Source organism: Eurypyga helias, unplaced genomic scaffold, assembly GCF_000690775.1.
Source record: "Eurypyga helias isolate BGI_N326 unplaced genomic scaffold, ASM69077v1 scaffold15861, whole genome shotgun sequence".
Classification (NCBI taxonomy): Eukaryota; Metazoa; Chordata; class Aves; order Eurypygiformes; family Eurypygidae; genus Eurypyga; species Eurypyga helias.
Window position 1 is genome coordinate 15,241 of NW_010231613.1, and position 21,096 is coordinate 36,336.

The following is a 21,096-nucleotide window of genomic DNA, read 5'->3' on the forward strand; positions in this document are numbered from 1 at the left end:
ATTTGCAGATGAATGACAATGTGTTACTTGAGTTGAATTCCTTTTTTTTTTTTTTCACAGTGCCTTGAGCCAGACGCTTTGTTACTAATAGCTGGTGGAGATTTAGAAGACCGTATCAGTGAAGAAGTATTTCAGAGAATTTCTCTTATTCTCCTGTACTACATTTTCCATCATAAAGATGTGTGTTCTTCAGACCTCGGCTTGGATAATAAGGATTATAAATTTTACCTACAGAGTATGCTTAGTTTAAGACATGATGAAGATTCTTATTATTTTTCACGGAATGAAACTGAAGATATTTTGGCTGCAGTAAGGCAACATTTTAAAACTTCTGAAACCCAGGTAAAGAAAACACAAGTAAAAAAACCCTTCATATTTATTATTGATATAATGCCTTTAAGCTAGTTCAGACATTGCACCAGTATCATGGCCCTCCAGAAAACTGATTCAGCATAGGGTGAAAATGGGTCTTCTGTTGCACATGCTGTTTAATACTAGACTTCTCCTTGCCTTGCTTTTGGCATGTGCTGCCTAGTGCTTCCAGAGTCCACTGAGACATGGTTGGGGAGATAGCACATATTAGGGAGCATCCCTAATAGGTTGTTTAGAGCTGTTCCTCTGCTTAGGACAGATGGAAAAGAGCCTTGCTGTGTGGATACAGGGTCTTGCACTTGGCTTCAAGGACAGAAAATACTTTCTCATCTCTTGTATTTATTAGCATAGATACACTAGCAGTGGTGAGTGTATTTAAATGGTGTAAGACAGAGGAGCTCCAAAACTGATCTTCTGGCTGTATAGCAGAAACAATGAATCATTTTGCTATGATGAAATCCTTGCCAGGCCCTGCCATTTCCATGTCCATCCAAAGCAGGGTGGAATAATGAATCTGCTCAAAGATTGGGTGATGAAGTATGATGGCTTCCTTCAGTTGCGACACATTCCTTTGTGACTCATTATCTACCAGCATGAATATGCTGTGTAGAAAGACTGATACCAATAAGCTTAAATTTAAAGTTAAAAAAAAAGCGTATTGAGTATATTCATCTAAAAATCCTTTTTTTTAGTCAGGAAACCTGCAGTGAGTTTTCTCACCACTGTTTATTATTCCTTATCTGAAGTAGGGTCTATAAAATAGTAGAATAATATTCTGGAGTTTGCAACCTAAAGAAAAATTGTTTTCCTTGTATTGGGCAATAAAATTTTTGCCACATTAGGTAACTCCTAAAGTACAGATTGACCTGCTGTGAGAAGCCTCTGTGCATAATATAGAGTTAAATGTGGTGTATTGAAAAGTTCAAATTTGCCCTGTTCTTTTTCATTTCATTAGATTTCAATTTGCACCATACTGTAGTAGTTTCCTATGCAGACAGAAGACAGCTAGGAGTCCTGGCTGTGCAGTAGAATGCTGAAGGCCTCCAGTTCCTCTTTCTGTGTTCTTTGTGTAATCGTTTCCCATCATAAATTATTCATTGACCAGTACTTTTGGTTCTGAGTCTTGGTGAACGTGCCGATTTCCAAGAACTCCAGTGGTATCTGGGCAACTGTAAAGAGGCATCAGTGGCTATTTGGCATGTCAAGATAGAGTAACAATCCATAAAGTGCTTTACTGTGTGGTCTGTTTGTTTATGCTGGCAGTATGATCAGTTGTGAAGCCTGTTCTGTAACTGAGACTTCACCGCTCACTGACATAAGAGAAAAGAGGGGTTTTTTAATGAAAGGTACTCAAAGCATTACGGAGTGTCTAATGCATAGAATCACAACACTTGAGTTATCGAAAAGGGCCAATCATGCAGCGTAGTAATAGAAAAATTGCATTTTTAGTAGGTCTTCATATGTTTTGGTTTCACAGCAAATATCCTCTTCTCAGTCATAGAAGCTAATATATTATTTTAAATAAATGTGGAAATGTATAATGTATAATGGATGGAAGGGAAAAGAAATGCCAGCCTCCTCTCTGCGCTGTTTAAGGCATATGTAGGGAGAGATGAGTAAGTGTAAAATAAATTATTTCTGTACTGGCTTATCTAGTGGACTTTTCAATTCAGTTAATATGGGTTAGAGACAAATGAACTTAAATAATTTTCCCCCCTTTTTTTTTTTTGTTGTTTTGTTTCTCTCAAACCCAAACTGTTTGCAGTGAAAATAAACAAGAAAGGCAGAAATGGAAGAAAACAGGGCTAAGTTTCCAGGTAACTGAGGGAGCTGTACTCTGCTTCCTTGCTTCAAACCTGCACATACCCACACACATGGGTGTACATGACTGTCCAATGCTCCTGTTTGCTTACCCAGCAGGGAAGTCGCCCTCTATCTGCGGAACTGTATCTTGCCATATTGTCCCTAGATAATTGCCCTATAACAAATTACTTATTCGACTTAATAGATAAGGAACTAAACACATTAAGAGAATTCTTTCTGAAATTTGAGATAAAGACTGTATTACTTGAGTCAATTTCTTGTATCCTAACAAAAATCCATCCCTTTTCTGCCACGATGTAAATGCAATGGAGGAGGACACAGAAATAATAGAAAAAGCATGAAAGTAATATTAAGCAAAAATAACCTGAATGATACTTCTTCCCCATCAGACACTGAGTAAAATTTCAGGCATTTTTATTCCATGGCTGTTCTCCTGAAAATGTCCTCTGTTTCACATTTGCTGTTCTGCTGTCAATTACAGCTTTAATCTTGGTATTTTTTCTATCCTTGCTGTCTGTGAAAGTGTTCTCTCCAGTTTCTCCACCTGTCACTCTGATTATTTAAATGGAGGTGACCGGGGCTGTCTTCAAGCTGTTTTCTCCTAATTTCAGTGTTTTGATGTGACTACTCTGGAGAAAAATGCTGATATAATGCACAGAGATGGTGCTGATGAAAACACTCTTCCACGCCTGGCTGCTTTAATCATTACACTGGCTCTGCAAGGAGTCTGTATGGGGAAAGCAAGTTTGCCCTCCCCAGAATTTTTTGTAAAATATATTTTCAATTCTCTAAACAGTACCACTGAGATCCAAGTGTCAGGTAAGCTATTTATTTGTCTCTAGGACTTTGCACTTCATTTCGGATTTGAATGTCATTTCAGTTTAGAACTGTTAGGTAGTCTCTTCTAAATGTAAAAAATATCATTGGAAAATAAGCTGCTTATGATGATAATTCTGAGAGGTATAAAAAAAATTGTTACTGTGATTATTAAATGTGTTTATAACCTAAATGTATTTATAACATATTTGCTCAGCACTGTCTGGCCTACCAAGTGAGCTGAGAGTGGCGATCCGTCTATGAGGGCAGAGTTCACTGGGACCTCGTTTAGATTGTGTCTTTATGCGGAGCTCAGTACACTGCAGGACTCGTTTAGGGGTAATTTGTCATGACTAGACACCTTAATCATGCTTCAGTGTAGTCATAGCCCCAGAAGAGATGAAATAGATACAGGTCAATCTGTTTTGACCAAATACTCTCTGATATCTGCCTAATGTACCTGAAAACATCTTTATGGTTTGTGCTTCCCTACCCACCTTCTGATCTCAGTACCCAGTTAGTGAGCCTGGAATATGAAAAGTTAATTTTCTTCAGGAGCTCTGTTGCTAGATGTATCAGAAATGCCAATAGCTATAAGTAGAAGTATAAGAAAGTCCTAACTTCCCAAAACTAAAAAAAAAAAAAAAATTGAAAACACAAGTGAGCTCTGAGCAGCTGCTTTAAAGTTCTTAAAAGATTCTGCATGCTTAGCAGTTTGAGAAGCTAAACCATCAATTCAGGGGCCTACTATTGATTTAGAAGGTTATTGTAAGACATCTACTTTTCCTTGTTTGTGGTAACTGCTAATAGCAACACTTAAAAGGTGTTTTGAAAAGCTTCTAGAAGTTAGATTAACTATGGGTTAACACAACAAGTGGAATTAAGTGTAGCTGAAAGGACGTTGACAAGAGGTGGGAGTTGGTCTCTTCTCCAAAGTGATAAGACAAGAGGAAATGGCCTCAAGTTGCCCCAATGGAGGTTTAGATTGGATATTAGGAAAAATTTCTTGTTCACCAAAAGGGTTGTCAGGCATTGGAATAGGCTGCCCAGGAAAGTGGTTGAGTCTCCATCCCTGGAGGTATTTAAGAGACAAGTAGATGTGGTGCTGAGGGACATGGTTTAGTGGTGGACTTGATGCTCTTAAAGGTCTTTTCCAACCTAAAAGATTCTATGATCCTGTGATTTTTCCACTCTTAGGTTACATAGGGATACACTGAATCTCAAAAGTAAATAATAATAAAAACCGGAACAAAATCCTCAGCCTTAAATTTAGAACCCTAGATTGTACTTGCATAAACTGGTTTTGCAGCAAAGCCCTTCCTCTAAAATTGCCAAGCCAGATCTAAAATAAATGCCTCACAAGAATGGATAGAGCCGTCTGGGCACTGTGCTACTAAACAGCTATATATGGTGAAATGCAGACCCCAGTGAGGACAATAGCAAGACTTCGTGGTTGGTGGAGTTAGGTTGTCATTCAGAGAAACAATATTCTTAATCAGTTTGTTACAGTGTAAGTATTTTAAAACTAAGCTAATTAAATTTAAACTCATTTAAATTCTTAATATTAACTGGAGGAAAGAGCAAGGAACTGGCAGCATGCAAGTTTTAGGCTAGGATAGAGCATGGCCCTTCATATAACCAAGCATTTCATCAGCAGGCACAACCATTTCAGCAGCAGGAACACCCATTTCACTCAAGTTATGTCATGGGATACATCCCTGCATTGTCTCAAGTTTGGATTAGGGGTCCTGGCTCCTTCTTCCTACTTCATTGCTCTAAACAGGCATGCTTCTAGATTAGCAATTTAACCAAAGGAGAGAGAAATTCCCCTGCCCTGTATCCCACTTCCAAAGTGAGAAGTTAAGCACAGCATCCTGAAGATTGCTTTCAGGACACCTTATAAAGGATCTGTCTTCCTGGTCTTTCTGGACTCGCCAAATTCCTGGCCATGGTGTCTTAGCATGGTGTTCCATTTACATGGGAAAATTTGAAGAATGATGATGATATTTAACAGTAATTTGTAGATAACTTTGGCAGAGACCGATTGTTAAGTGGGAGATGAATTGCCTTTCAGTCACATCTGTTTTCCTCTGACACAGTAATAGGCAAAACATCTGAGTGTGGCATGGCAAAGAAGGAAAGGCTGAGTATATAGGTGGTGTTAAGTGGAAATCACCTACAGTACCAATCTGAGGAGAGAAAGTAGTATTAAAATGAGGAGCTGAATTAATGTTAAAACTAACAAAATTTTAACAATTTTGGTTTTTATCTTGTATTTTTCCATGTTAATATGCTTGTTTTCTAATGAATTACTAGAACTAGAACAGCTACTGAACGTGCTTACAGCCAGAAAGACCTGCACTGTAAATGGGCAATTCCACAGTCAGAGAAGAAGACGTTATAGTATGGCAATCAGAGATATTGGAAACCAAAATATTCCAGTCAAAGGAAACCATACGAAAGGAGACTATCTGAAAAGTTATTTTGAAGATCCTGAAAGGAACACAGATTGGGACCAGGTTAATTTATTTTTATCTTATTATAGTTTTGCTCACAGGATTTGAGAGATGAAAGGTCAAATTGGTTTGCAAACACTACATTATTTCTGAGTTAAAATTTATTAATTTCAAAATATCATGCAGATACTGATGAATATATTTTTATATCTTTACATTTGTTTTAATGTTAATTGGTAGAAGAACTTTATGGATGTTGAATGTGTGATTGAAGTAGCTGGGAAGGGAGAACAGAACAGTTAGTGTTAGGCAGAATCAGGTGTTTCTTCAAGACATACGGGACTGTATTACCACGGCTTCAGTGTTTTCACTTACTGGAGATTTCTTGTGTTCTTATGTCGCAGAGCATCCAGGGCGCCCCTAAGTGATCTTGTAGAAAGAATTGTTGTTCTCTACTAAGGAAAATAAGTAAATTAAGGTTTTTATTTAAGTTGCTTTTAAAGGCTTCTGTAAATGGAAGTTTGGGTATTTCCAAACAGTTTTAATACCAACCTATGGCATCCAGAAGCCTCCTTTAGGAAATATAGTCTGTAAGACAGAACTTTAACTATAACCCAATATTGTTTTTGAGGGCTTTGAAGGACAGTGGCTCATTGCAGGTGATTCTATCATTATCCTAAATAGTTGGGGAAAAAGATATTGGTTTATAGCAACGATTAAGATGGTAACTGACTTCCTTCTTTGAGACTGGAACATGTTCCTTAGACAAAAAGGAGGCTTCAAAGTATACACTTTGTTTATATTTTGACATATACATTTGAAATATATACCTCAGAGAATATGCTTCTATTTTTTTCAGTTCTTTACAAATTAAGTTAAATCAAAGACAATATTTCCTTTCCATTTGGGAGAATGAAATATGTGCAGTTGACTTTTGCTGTGTGGTCAATTTATGATGCGGAACTGAGACAAATGACACCTAGTTAAATGCCACTCATAGATACTTATCTGTGTAATTTTATTGCATTTGGTATATGTACTCTATCAATATGTTTATTTCCTTCCAGCTGACCACAAAAGAGAATCATACTCATTAGCATGATGAGGCATTTAATGAGGTCTCAAAATAATTCTGGATGGTCATTTTAAGTGTTGATCATGTTAATTTTAAATTACGAAGAACAGAAATCACTATTGATACTCTGTACAAGAAGTAAAATTGTTTTCCAGCAATAGAAGAATTTATAAAACACAGTTTTTGATTTCTTGAACAGCTGAGACTGTAACTCAAAGATAAGTTTTCAGGGGAGTTATCTGAGGCTTGGGAGTCAAACTGAGCCAAATACTCTGTACAGATTAGAAAAATCACAAAGAAACTTCTGGAGAGAAGATAATTTCTATTCTGTAGTAATTACTAATTTCTCGGGTTTATTCCATTCCTCTTCTTTCTACATATGTCTATTTTCTTTGACATCTCATTCTATTAGAAGGCTTTGTGTTTTAGTGCTGTGTTGCTAATTTTGTCTCCTGCTTTCTGCACATATTTATAATATCCATTGTGCTCCATTAGTAAGGTATCTCCTACGTCTGAAGCCTTGACGCATTTAAGGCTTGTCTTTGCTCACTACATCTGTAATTTGACTTTTAGATAAGAATTGTATTTTGAAACATTATCACAGAGAAAGGTCACTGCTTTCTTTTGAAGTCATCACTGTGTCTACTGATTTTAAAAATGCATATAAAACAAGTCAGTAGTAGACAATCTACTAAGAGCCTGTTTTCTCAAACCAGGGCCAACATCAGTCAGATCAAATTTCACAGCGCCATCTCCAGCTGAATTCTGAATGGCTCCAAAGATGGAGATTCCACAGTCTTTCTGGGAAACCTATACCAGTGCTTTATTGCCCTCATTTTGAAGTTTTTGGATTTTTTTTATCATAGCAAAAATTTTCCCTGCTACGATTAATACCTATTGCCTGTCATCCTTCTGCTGTACAACTCTAGGAAGACTCTGGCTCTGTTTTCCCTATAAGCCCCATTAGATAGTTGAAGACTTAAGATAAACGCCGACCATTCTCCAAACTAAACAGGCCCAGGTCCTTCAGCCTCCACCTGCATATCATGTGCTGCAGTTCTCTAGCCATCTTGGTAGCCTTCCATTGGATTTCCCCCAATTTGCCAATGTCTGTCTTGTATTTCTGGTTATTAAACTGGACATAGTCCAGATTTGGAATCATATGTCCTGAGTGGAGGGCAATAATCTTTTTCTATTGCCTGTTGGCCACACTCTTGCTAGTGCAGCCCAGTATGCAGTTAGCCTTCGTTGCCACAAGGGCACACTGGTGACTCATGTTCAGGTTGTCTGCCAGGACCCCGAGGGCTTTTTCTGTAAAGCTACCTTCCAGTCAGTTTTTCGCAGTCTTTACTGATGCGTGGGGTTTATTCTGTTTGAAGCAGAATAAATTTGTCTTTGCTGATCTTCATGAAGGTCTTGTTAGAGTGCTTCTTTGGCTTTTCAAGATCCCTCTAAGTAGCAGCCATGCCCATCAGCATGTTGACTATTTGTCCCTGTTGGATTTCATCTGTGAACGTGCTATGGTGCACTCCGTTCCATCACTTGGGTCGTTGTCAAAGACATTAAGTAATATCAACCCCTGTACTGACCAGTGAGGAATGCTGCTCATAACCAGCCATAAGTTAGACTTCCAACTTGGTTCCACTTGCTGGTGTTCCCTACTTTAGAGTCAAATTCACTGTCTAGAACAGACAAACTGAAGGTCTTGTCTAATATGGCAGCTCCTGAATTGTCTTTATGCTCTCCTGCTTGGAGGCAGAACAGACTAGATCCAGGTAGCAAGATCACCTGTTATCCTGAAGGTTTGAATGTGGTGTTCAGAACACATGTATCAGTGTTGAATTCATTCAGTTTCTTAGTGAGCTACAAGACATATTTTACTTGACTAACAGATGAGCAAATGCAGGAATGTGTTGGGTTTCAATTGGGTTATATAAAAGTAATGATAATTACAACATTTTATTTTAACAGTAATTTTATTTCCAAAGAAACCTAAGCTTCAATGATTAGAAAAAGAACCATACATATTTAAGAATCCTTTGATTCTCAGATGCAGAGTAGTTTAAATTAAAGAAACAACTACTTATTATTTAAGTGAATCACAACTAGTAAAATGAGATTAAGAAATTAAGATTATTCCTTTAAATAAAATAGCATATTTGATTTGCACTTTTTCTTTTAAAAGTTCTTACAGGAATTAACACTAGAATTTTTTAATACAAACTGCTCACATTTTTGCTAGAAGTTTCATCCTAGGGATGAAAAAATAATTCTTCATGAAGATTTTTCAAAATATGTGTTCCAAATAAAAGGTTTTTTTGACCTTTCCTGTCACTTCTAACAGGGACAAAAATAAGTTGAAATTCTTAAGTACCTCTAATAATACAATTAAGTAATCTTTAGCCCAAATTTAGACTAGCTTGCTGACCTTAAGGTGACATGTCATTGTTAAAAGACTTTTAAAAAGCATTTGAGGTCCATATTTTACTAAAGATGCAGCACAAGGACAAATTTCAGTACTGCCTTCATATACTCACTGTGTCTTACATTGATAGCAATATCATTGCTATTAATGCAGATCTATATTAATGTCTATGACTTATGTTAGCATTAAAATATTTTTGTTAACACATTTGATAAAATATTTAGAGATGATATTTTGTCAGAACCTCATGGCTCAATAGAAATTCTGCTACCTTATCCCAAATATTCTGGTCTTTCTCAAGTATATGGTAGTATCAAGTTTTAATTTGGAAAAAAAAAAAAAAAAAGGAAAAAAAATAGTTGTAATTTAACCCGAAAAGAATATATGGAAAACAAGTTTTTTCTAGGTTGTATAACCCTGTGGTGTTCTAAGATTCCATGTTTAACCTCAGCATTAAATGCGGGTATATGCAACATATTCAGTAACTGTATATATTTTTCTACCTAGGTTTGTTTCTCTGCCAATGAACTTGTGAAGATATTTTTAAAAAATAGTTCTTCCTCCATTTCTAAGGACCAGTTCAAGCAAATCAGTCCAGCTATCATTCAGCAGCTATTAAGTTGTTCATGTCAGCTTCCTGACTTCAAGCAGGCAAAGCTTCCACCAACAACTTTGGAAAGTGAGTTATGGCTTTATCAGTAAAATATTGTGAAAATTCAGATAAAGGGGTGCAGGGGCTTAACTTCTGGAAACATTTCATTCACTAATAAATCAAAATGTTTTGAGATTTATGCACTCTATAATCTCACAACATACATGTCAGATGATAGTACTACATTGAGAAGTGAGAGGATTAAATGGTCTCCATTTCATACTAAACAGAATTCTATTTCAGTGTGTGAGGTTTTAAGCTTTACTTTCTTCATTTCTAGAGGCTGCTTGGTATAGACAGCAGGTGAGCCATGACAGGTCCTAGTCAGTGGGCTGCTGGGCAGGAATGACCTACTTTGTGAAGATTCCACCAGGTTACACTGGAATCATTACATTGCTTTTATACATAGCCTGAAGGTTGTGTTAGCTGGCATTTTATACCACAGTGTGGCAAATGCTTGATATAGCTAAGCTTTGTGTGAATGTTGCTGGTTTTCCATGTTGTGATATTTTACAGCAGAAAGGCTTTGGGGATACTACTGTGGGAAGAAAAACAACCAGAAAACCAGTCACATGGGTAGCAGGACTTGTGTGGTAGAGCTGGACCAAGAACTGAGTTGGAGTATAATCAGATTGTTTCCAGTTGCAGTCGTAGCCCTCACATGCCACTGCTTCCAGGGATTTCTGCCTGTCTGTTCTGCTGATTCAACTTCCCCTGTAACTGATCCCTAGTCCACCCTATTGAAAACCAAAATCTGAATCTGTTCTAACCTAAGGGCTGCTTAATGTGTTTCCCCAATTTGTTTTTAATTTAAACACGTAATATCTGGGAAATGTTTACAAACAAAGGTGTGCTGGTATATTACAGGGGCCATTAATTTCTGGTGGGGTATTTGAGAGCTGAGAATGAGCAAAAAGGAATGGTCATCTAACTATAATAACCTGCATCTAGAGCAGCACTCTTAGGCTGCAAATCAATGCCTTCAATACCTTTATCCTAATATCTACATGGCCAGGTCTAGAAGCTTTGATCTTTCAGGAGCTAGTAAGCTTTTCCCACTTCTTGCTGGCCAATGATCCTTATGAAACAGCACCTTAATTTTCTAAATTCTGTCTGTACTTTAAGCTACACATGTTAAGGAGCTTGTGGGAATGACCTGAGCTATCATTCCATGGTGTACAGATTAATTGAACTATGACTGTGAATTGAAAAGAACATGTTAGATAATGACATGGAAGGACACTTGTGGATATCCCAAGAATGGCTATAGGAATAAGAAACATACAGAATAAGAAGAATCATTATTGCTTCCCAGAAGGCATCAGTCCTTCTTTCTCATGTTGTATCTCATCTCTCTTGCTTATACCTTTTCTTTGCTATGTGGATATACCTATTTTTCAGATGGGGAATCAAGGGACAAAGAAAGAAAGGAACTTACCAAGCTCATATGCAAGTTTCATGGCAAATTCAGAGTTGAGTGGGATTCTCCCAAACCCAAGGCCATCAGCCTAATCAACAACACTTTAGTGGTCTCAGAAAGATGAGACATCTGTGTAGATGAGAAAAGCTGAACTATTCAAACACAGAATGGAATTAATAAAAGCCCTTTCTGCAACCCCTTCCCTGTGCTTTTTGGCAAAGGAAGGTTTCCATGACCACAGGGACACTTCTGGCTTGAGACAAAAAATGACTTCATGTTTGACCTGTGTGTGGCCTATTGACCTGAGTATAGGCTCATTAATTTTATTCTCAGTTCTATTTTACTGACAGGCTGTGCAGTTTGGGCCAAGTTACCAAGGCCTGACCTTCCATAACTATCTCCTGTACCCTTGTAGTTGGATGTGCAGTCTGTGAAATTTACTGTCTGATTTTATGAGGTGCTGAGCACTCGTAGTGCTATTAAAGTGTGAAACATTAAGTGACACTTCTGAATATTTTGGCATCCGTTCCTTTATGTCTGTTTCTCATCAGTGTTTTACCTCAGATTAATCAGGATTCATGTTGTGCAAAAGGTTGGGAATGTGAGCAGCATATAGCTCTGAAGAATTATAAGAGTAACCTCCCAAAAATCCCAGTAACCTGGGAAATACAGGTTAGTGGTCCTCATGTAGTAGCTAAAGGAGTGTATGTCCACAGCACACTTGTAAATATAATTTGGGCCAAAAAGGTTTATGCTTAGAAACTAAATTCGATGCCTGCATTCACCTGAGGGTTTAGGCCTTGGTGTGTTTGCTGAATGTGATTTGGTTAATGATGTGGTGTTGGCTGTGAAGTTACACAGGTGTGGCATGTCAGGACACAGAACAGCAAGCATAAATCTGTTCAGAGAGGAAACAAATGCAGACCAGCATTCACTCTGCTGCTCTTCAGTGTCTCTAATCTGCACAGCCACAGTCTATTTAGCTCTTTAAGGTCTGAAATTTGGAAGTATTAGACTGTGTTACCTGTAAAGCCTGAAAAACTGAATGTTTCTTAGGCTTCAATTCTGTCATCTGTATCACACATGGCAACAAAAATCTACATGGCAGAGTGAATCACTTCTCCTCTGTGTGCCCGTACACAGAGGTGGCAAAACACAGACTCAAAACCAAATGCAAAATACATACTGAAACACAAACGCTAACACTGAATAATTAAATGTGCCATTGTTTTTTTAATTTGTTTTCCCAAGCACTGTGGCTGTTTTACTTATTACGATTGGATCTATGTTTGGTACAACCCTCATTTTATTTAACTCCTGTCAAGAAATCTATACACTCGTTTTACAACTGTTTGTTGGTTTGGCTGTTGGGACCCTTTCTGGAGACGCATTGCTACACCTTATTCCTCAGGTAGGTAATACACTAAAATGCTGGCATATATGCACATGCACACACACAGAGAAAAGTTTCATTTAAACCTGGCTAATACTCACCTGTTCAGAAATAAAGCTTTCCGTTAAATTTGTTAACCAACTACCCAGCATTTCAATTACATTTGCACTTTGCAGTTCAGAGAGATTCCAAGTAGTAAGAAGCAGAAATCATTGAATGATGAATTCAGAGAAAATACGGATCCTATTTTCATAAAAAAATTTCAGAAAACATACAAGTCCTGTGAAACCAGGTTTCTAGATGTCTATTAAACTATTTCAGGAGGCAGATTCTGTAGTGCCTTTTAGGATAAATTGTTCAAAGGTTGTGTAAGGCATCCACAGTCCCCTCCACATATTGTTCTAGAGAGCCAGAGGCCATCAGCCTAATTAATCCTGCTGCCTAGGACTGTAATAAAATGGGTGCTATGACTTCTTCCTAAATTAATAAAATAAATTAGAAGAGAATAGGATAGTGTGTAAAACAAACAAATTTTCTGGTGTGTATTAATTTATTTTTGATTGAGTCTGCTCAGATATGACACAACTGTTATGAGCAGATGTCAGCTGGTCATTGAAAGAGAGATTCACTCCTTCACTTAAGATTCTGGTCAAAACGTTCTTTGTGCTCAGTACATCATTTCTGGAAGCAGAACAGGGAGAGTGGGTAAGGGAAGGCAATTCTCAAGGACATCTCATTGTCCCATCCTCAGACAAACGTGTTTTTTAAGAAAAAATTTTTGAGTGTGAAGTTCACCAGTTTTAAGGGATGTAACCAGTAGCCTTTGAAGTGCTCTGTTTCCGAGCGGAGGAGGACTAACATGCTGTGCACTGGGGAAAATATGGAAGTACCCCCACCAGCAGAAAGCTTTATGGATAATTTTCAATATGAAGTTTACATTCTGAAGATGATGCAAGTAACTTTTTAGATTTTGAAGATCACTATACTCCAAACAAAGTATACTAAGTATATGTATATATAAAGGGTAATTTCATAAAACACTCTACAAATAATGTTACTTTCAACACTGAGAGATGATTAAGTGCAGCAGAGGCTCCTAATAATTAATTTAATCCACCTACTATTCAGCTTATTAGCTCAAAACAATTTAAATTTGATAGACATGGCAAAAAAAATTGAGAATAAATTGAATGAACACATTACGGGATTACTCTAGCAAAATGTAGCCGTTTAAAATTTTTTACTTTTTTTTTTAGACTCTTGGTTTACATAAACATGAAGTACAAGAAGTAGAACACTTCTATGAGGGGAAGGAATATATTTGGAAACTTTTGGGAATAATTGGCGGAATTCACGGATTTTTTCTAATAGAAAAGTGTTTCTTTCTTTTGGTAACACCACGTAGCCAGGTAAAGCTTTGTACTATTTATTCTTTAAAAAAATCTTTTATTTTAAGATTGTACAGTGCACTAAATGTTAAAGTGATTGTGGAAAATAATCATCATTCGTATGAGTTAAATGAAGCATGCAAAACTGCTTCCAAAGGCCTCCTACCAGGTTGACCTTCAATTTCTATTTTGCTTTGCTGTATGGATTTTGTATGCTTCATGAATGTGTCCCATACATGTATAACTCAAGAAGGGAACAGTTAATTGAATGTGTTCCATAAGCATACTTTCATGACTTGCACTGGAGCAGGTGAAGAGTATGTGTCCATATCAAATAGCAATGACAGTTGTTTCTTATAGGCTCTGTTTGATGAGGAAGAAGACATGGATATAAGCAAAAGATATTTAAAGAATAATATCTTAAAATTTCCAAATTGGTTTTGACCCCTATGCCAATAGATTTGAAAATCTAATATGTATGTTGTGACCAGTAGAACCCCCTCTTATATTATTATTTCCTTGCTTGCTTACAGTATTTCTATTACTCTATTTCAGTGTGGCTTGTGCCTGAAAATATTATGCACAAAGATATAATGTAACACAAAATGTGATGGCTCATTAAGTTTCTCAGCATGGGAGGCTATCTTAAAGTCACTTAAGAAGGCTAAGGCTTTTTGTGTCAACCAACAATCCTCTTCAATAGGTTTTGTTTTGAAAGAAAAAAAGTTCTTATAAATGCTAAGCTTTCAGAGAAGACTGAGAAAGACTGCACCTGTGTTCATTGGGTTTCAGAACTAATTGCAAAGCATCTTCATTCAGCAGGGCCTTTCTTTAGTTAATGGGCACTGGGGACATTCCCATGATCTTCCAGTGGAATCTGAATTCAATGAACATTCAGGCAGAGACAAATCTACTTCAACCATACAGTTGGTAGGTTACCAGTATGACATATTTCCCTAATTTTATATCCTTCTTTCTCTGTTCCTCAAAAAATGAACCAAATGAATGTAATAAATCACTGTTTATTTTCAGTCTTTATTGATTTGTCCTTTATTACATTACATGATTATCAGGAATCTCTAGATTTTGAAGTTTATAACGAGCTTTTACAGAAATTTTCAACACAGATTTTCACAATAACTTTTCTGTGGATCAGATTGCTATAACAATACAATTCCTGTACTACCTTTTGTTGATAAAATCCTTGAAGCTTTTCCTTCTCACTTCTTTTAAAAATATATCATGGATAAGGGCATGTTCTCCCATGGGAAAAACTTCAGGATTTTCTGCAGTGAGAGTTAAGTGCATAATTAGGGAACAGATGAAGTTCTTGGGCATTCTTTCACAAGTATGAAGTATCATAAATAAGCTGGGTATTTGGGAATAGTGCTTACCTATATGAAGTTACATAACTTCTGGTCTGTAGAAAGTATCCAGACATATATATTTTTGCAAACTAAATTTACTCATACCTTTTAACCTGTATTCTCTTTTTCCAACAAATCTCTTCAGCTTGTATGTGGTACCTAGACACATAGGTTCTTGGTTATTTAAATCAGGATCTCCCGAGATCTTTTATAATGTAAACTCCATTTAACTAAAGCAGTTGTGATGGGTGAGAGCCTCATGAGCCACTGTTAATCTCTCAAACACAGTTGGGAAACTCTCAATTGAATGAAGAGCAAACAGATGAGTGGAGAATGTTTACTTATTTGTGAGCTATGTCATAGCTTCCTGTTTATGACAGTGCATGAGCTCATCATTCCACTTGGACGCAAGATCCTCCTTAAGTTATGTATAGATCACATGAACTAGCCTGGCTTAGCTAGTTTGTACAAAAACAGCCAATTTTTCAGAATCATGTGAGTAATAGTAAGAAAAACACTGGTTGACTAAGAAAAGCTTATAAATCCTTCAGGTCAGTGATTAGTCTTGCAGTTTTGACTTAGAGTTCAAAGAAGTGGCATGTGAATAAATATTGTAAGAGAAGTGGAACAATTACTGGAATTCATATGGCTGGCTGCAATCATGGGAATTGAAGACTTTTTCCTTTAAAATGCAGAATTTAAAACCCAAATCCTTTCCTTTCTCTCCTCATGCTGCTTCTACAGCACATATCCCACATCACAACCAAGCTAATACCAGCCAAGAAACATACCCTGTTTCGCAGCCAGTACATATCTCTGCTATAGTTTCTGGAGTGGTGACTGCTGTCCTTAACAAAGCACTCTTTCGTGCTGCTGCTGACTCTTCTCTGGCTGCCACAATAGCTTTAATATGCTTTTTTTTGGCCAAAAAGAGAAAAGATAGTGATTATAAATTCAGGGTTTTTAGTTTCAAACAAACATATTTTTTTGGCTGATCTCACCCTTGCTCAAATTTCTAATAATTTCTGTAGTCAAAAAGAAAAACCCAAGGGAGGTAGGGGGAAAGAGATGTTCCTCATGTTCTCCCTTCTCTCCCCACAGTTGCAGTTTCTGTTAATTAAACACTAGGGCTGATGCAACAAATTAACTCTCTAGGATAAGGAAGAAGATACTGCCCCTTTTTTCACTTGAAATAAGGGTAAATTTCACTCATTGCAGTGGAGTGTACTATGTGCTGCAATGCCCAGCCAGTGATGCCTGATGCCAAGACAGGGTTCTAACTGACGGCCAACAGGCAAGGCACTGCAGGTTGTACCACCCGGAAGAAAAAAAAAAAAAAAATCCCATTTTTTTGAAAGGACATGAAACCTACCTATAATCATGTCCACCCATTTTTCCTTAGAAATTCTATAGACACCCTATCCAGCAGGAAACTGCAATCATCCAGTCATGACAAAATCAAAAGATACAATTTGAATTATGAACTATGAACTATTTTGCCCTGCATTTGGCTCAGATTTTTGTGTATTCAAGCAGAAACATGATTTTCTAGGGTTACAAAAATCCTAATGAATGTCTGTTTTCCCACCTGAATCAGACTGTAACCTTTTCTGAGCAAGGGAGATTTGGGTTTATGTGTTTCTGCAGTACCAATCACACTGCCAGTGCTAAGTAAATTATTCTAATAATATCTCTGCAAATAACAGCAACTATCTTTAATTCAAAAAGCTTGAACTTATTTGTTATTTTCCTGTATTTATAGCAGCAGCTGGAAGAGCCCCTTAACACTGATGCATTATCTTTGCTTTTAACTAGAGAAGCCCAGAAGATTCTGAGTCTGCTGAAGTTCCTCCAGAGAGTAAAGCGATCAGCAAAAAAAGTCAGTATCAATAAAAAGACTAGAGAAGCACCAGGAAAAGCCTTAAGACCTAAGATGGAATTGAAAGTGTGAAGCTGGCTTAGCTCTGTGTTTGCTATGTGCTACCTCACCACATCTGATGGTGCTTGGCTCCATAATTAAATATCTTCTTAAAGACCTTTTCAGCTGCCAACCCTGTAATTGTGAAGTTCATTAATCTTATACTGTCCATGCTTTATTGTTTGTTTACTCACTGTTGCAAACCATTTTTCTAAAGCCTTTGCTTAAAGGGAAACATTCAAAATTTAATACAAACCAGATTTTTATAATTGTAAACTTTTCTTGGGCTTTTCTTTCTGAAGGTAGTGAAACAATTGCTGTTTTGGCTCACTGTACTAATACAATTCTGCTTCCTTATTCTCTTACATGGTAAAGCAATATTCTCTTCAAACCAGTAATGACTTAATACATGTGTATAATTATGGCTTGTGATGGCTCTCAGATTCAGGATAATCTTTTTTTCTTCAGAGATCTTCAAAGTAATTCTTACCTTCTTTGTTTTGTTGCTGCTTACTCAAAAAAATTGGGAAAATAGAGCATAAAAATACTTTGTTTGTACTTATGTGACCTTAGTGAATTTAGTAGAGTTCTAGTCATTCAACTGAGGGAATAGCATTTTAATTGAAACTGGTTTATTTACTATAATCAACTTCCCTTTATTTTGTGATCTCAGGTTATTAGTTTCATTTATTTAACAATGTCATTATCTTCTTCTAGGCTTCTAATATTCTTTGTTCTTTTGAACTTAATTTCTGTTTCTATTTTGGAAGCATTTGAAATCTGGATTTCCATTTTCCCAGTCTCAGCAGTACACAATCCAGTGCCAGTTTCACTCTGACTATCTAGTACATCTCTAGATGTTTCCATGCTGTTCAATAATCACTACCTGCTAAGCACAAACAAATTTATAGTGATCTCAATGTTATTTGTTCCAAATAACTAAATTTGGTCTGTAATTAAATTTGAGAGTTTCTCAGTAAAATTCTTTCTTTGGTTCCATTTTTTCCTCATAGCTCAGTTTTACCTCTATATTAGAAATCAGTAAGTGGAACCATAGCAGGGAAAGGCTGTGGATTTTTGGTGGGTTTTTTTTTTTTTTTGAGAACACATACTTTTCTAAATTTGGTGTGGCTACAGTTTTAAATGCATAAGATGTCTCACTGGCCCCCTCCTCCTCATTTATCCCTACTTGTTCTATCAATATCTGAAAAGATCAAACAGTAGCATTTTATATTTGGTATGCTCAGTGAGACCTTACATTAACTAGAAATGTTTTTGCTATATGAGTAATGAAAACATTGGGGGGAAAAAAGATCTATTTATGGATAAATGTTTGGTTTAAACTTTTATTCAAAGCTTAAGAAGCATAATCTATGGTTGGAGTCCTACACCCATTAGCCTTATGGAAATGATAGAGTAGAATTTTCTATGAGCTCTGATCCCTAATTATGCAGAGAAAATTATCAAAAATAAATGTAGGGTTCTTTAAGAAGAGGCTTTGTAGAAATAGTTGAGGGTAGTAACTTAACAGTTACTGTTGCAGTATATAATGCAGTGAGATAATTGCTAGTAACAAAGTTGCTTTAAAATAGGCTGAAAGTAAATTAGGATAAACATTCAGATTTGCTTATATATGCATCTTCTTAACTTTCAGTCAAGCAAGTTCACAAAGCTTACATTTGCAATTGCTCCTTAATGTTAGCCTGATCTCTATGTTATACTATAGACAACACACTGGAGTGAGCTCCAGTAGTTGTGGTACATCTTCAACAATCTTGAATAAAACAGACTTATAATATCTCAGGGTGGGCCATGATTTTGTCCTTGCCAGTGCTTATTACAAATCACAAACTTAATGTAGTGCAGCAATCTATTATTTCTATGTAACTCATGCTCTGCCCTATTGATTATAAACTGTCCATACTGTTAAAAAGAGCTGTGCAAACCGGGGACCTCCACGTCTGGCTCTGTAAGCTGGCAGGAGAACCTAACAAGCCTGCCAATTTTTCTGAACCCGCAGAGCTCCCAGGCAACTGGGGAGGATTTTCTGAATGCAGTTGTTAGGCTTCTATGTGCTGCGTGGTTTTTTAGAATAGTCTGAAGACTTCAGTTCTAACCAGTTTCTGTAAGAAAAACATCTCCCCCATCACTATAAAATGGTCATCTCTGAAAAAAGCATTGCTGAAATGAAACCTTGTAATAACTCGAAGTTCTGCACAGCTCCACGTGGGCTGCTCAGACTGTCATATTATGTCTGTGTGGGGCCAACAAAAGTCGAGAAAATACGTGATGTTTCAGGCCCAAATCACAATCCTGCTTCTTCAGGCATAAAAGCAACCCTTTGCAAAGTGTTCTATCCATACTGTATAGGGGGAAACTGGATGAGTTTCCTGAGAGGCATTAGAAGGCCCTTTCTGTAAAATTGTGGATAAAATGGATGGAACAAAGTACAGGATAGGGGAGCCAATTATGTGTTGCTAAGCCTAGATATTGATCCTATGTATGGAGTGTCACTGACACTTGAGATAAAATCCCTCCCCATGAATACATTCAGCCATGCTACATGGCTTTCTGGGTTACAGGCTGGGCAGAGAGACTGTCCCTAATTCCCTAGCTTGATTTCAGTACTTTTATCAGTAGTAGCACCTTTCCTCTCATGTCAGGTGCCTGATTATGAATATCCAATGTTCTGTTCCACACTAAAGCAAGGTCACAGACAATACAGGAAGGAAAAACAGCGATCTGCATTCATGAGTGATGCTGCAAGACAGGAATACTATGAGCATAATGGCCATTAATTGATTGGAACAAAAGTTGGAAATGAGCATTCTGTTGCTCTGTAGTAATAGTGATAGTCTGGGGCTTGTGGCCTTTCATCCCAATCTTCCACTGTAACACAATCTTACAAAAAACAGACCCTGAAAATGCTACTCAGTAGTAGCATGCTTTACCGTGTTAAAATGATCAGCTGCATGAGGCCAAATATTCACTTTCATGACAGCTGTGGAATTCTGTGAGTGACAGTGGAAAGACTCTCATCTCTTAAAGGAAAAAAAAATAACATCTAGGAAAATGTGTGTGAATTTCAGCAAAGAAAGATCAATGTAAACCCTTAGGTTATATCATGAGTCTGGCCTTAAACTTGATCCTAAATTTTTGTCTAATAGTTGACCTAATCAAAATAGGGAAGCTACTTCCTGGTATTTGCATCTCTGAATTATTCTAAAACCTACATTTTTGTTTCAAATGTGTTAAGGGAAGTGTAACAAGGATAAAAATCTACTGTCCTCTGATTATTTTGGCTTTTCATAATTCTGCACTTGGAGACACCAAAAACCAAATAATTTGTAACATAGCAAAAATCACAGCATTTGTTTGTGTTAAAATTTCTGGGCTTTTTTTTGTTGTTTGTTTGTTCATTTGTAGTTGGTTTTGGTGTTTTTTGTTGTTTGGTTTTTTTTTCCCCTAGGTAAGAAAATTAGCTTGTTAGCAATTATGGTTCTGGTGGGTGACAGTCTTCACAATTTTGCTGATGGCTTGGTAATAGGAGCAGCATTCTCGTCCTCAACAGAAACAGGTGTGACGACGACTATTGCTATTTTATGCCATGAAATTCCTCATGAAATGGGTAAGAAATATATATATGTATATGTATTTTTCCTGATTAGCTTTGTAGTTCCAGGTTTTCCAAAGAGTTGTTCTTGCTTATAGCATCATGAACTATAGCATTATTGTGTGAGATGGTTATATAAAGAGGCTGCATTCTCTGTCCCCTTCACAAAGAAGAGGAGAGGCTTCTGTTCTCATTATTGGATACCATCTCATCTCACCATCTTCAAATGTAAATGCCATCAGGTCAGAGTGCCCTTTTATCCTCATGTGTACAGACACAAAAATTTGTAAGCTGTGAGCAAGAGCCACGTGTGCCTGACACAACAGGCTATCCAAGTGTTTTAATATGCAGCAGAGCCATTTAACAATGTATTCCTC

General features: G+C 36.9%; 1 protein-coding gene across 1 annotated transcript in view; it reads left to right on the forward strand.

The window, feature by feature from the left end:
• The window catches only part of SLC39A12 (solute carrier family 39 (zinc transporter), member 12), a 33,485-nt gene that overhangs the window by 5,641 nt on the left and 6,748 nt on the right, over positions 1-21,096 (forward strand). The window contains exons 3-10 of the mRNA XM_010161143.1: positions 61-342; positions 2,808-3,015; positions 5,329-5,531; positions 9,476-9,666; positions 12,292-12,451; positions 13,690-13,842; positions 17,004-17,067; positions 20,576-20,734. Coding sequence (XP_010159445.1) covers positions 61-342; positions 2,808-3,015; positions 5,329-5,531; positions 9,476-9,666; positions 12,292-12,451; positions 13,690-13,842; positions 17,004-17,067; positions 20,576-20,734 — 1,420 coding nt within the window. The remainder of the gene's footprint in view (positions 1-60; positions 343-2,807; positions 3,016-5,328; positions 5,532-9,475; positions 9,667-12,291; positions 12,452-13,689; positions 13,843-17,003; positions 17,068-20,575; positions 20,735-21,096) is intronic.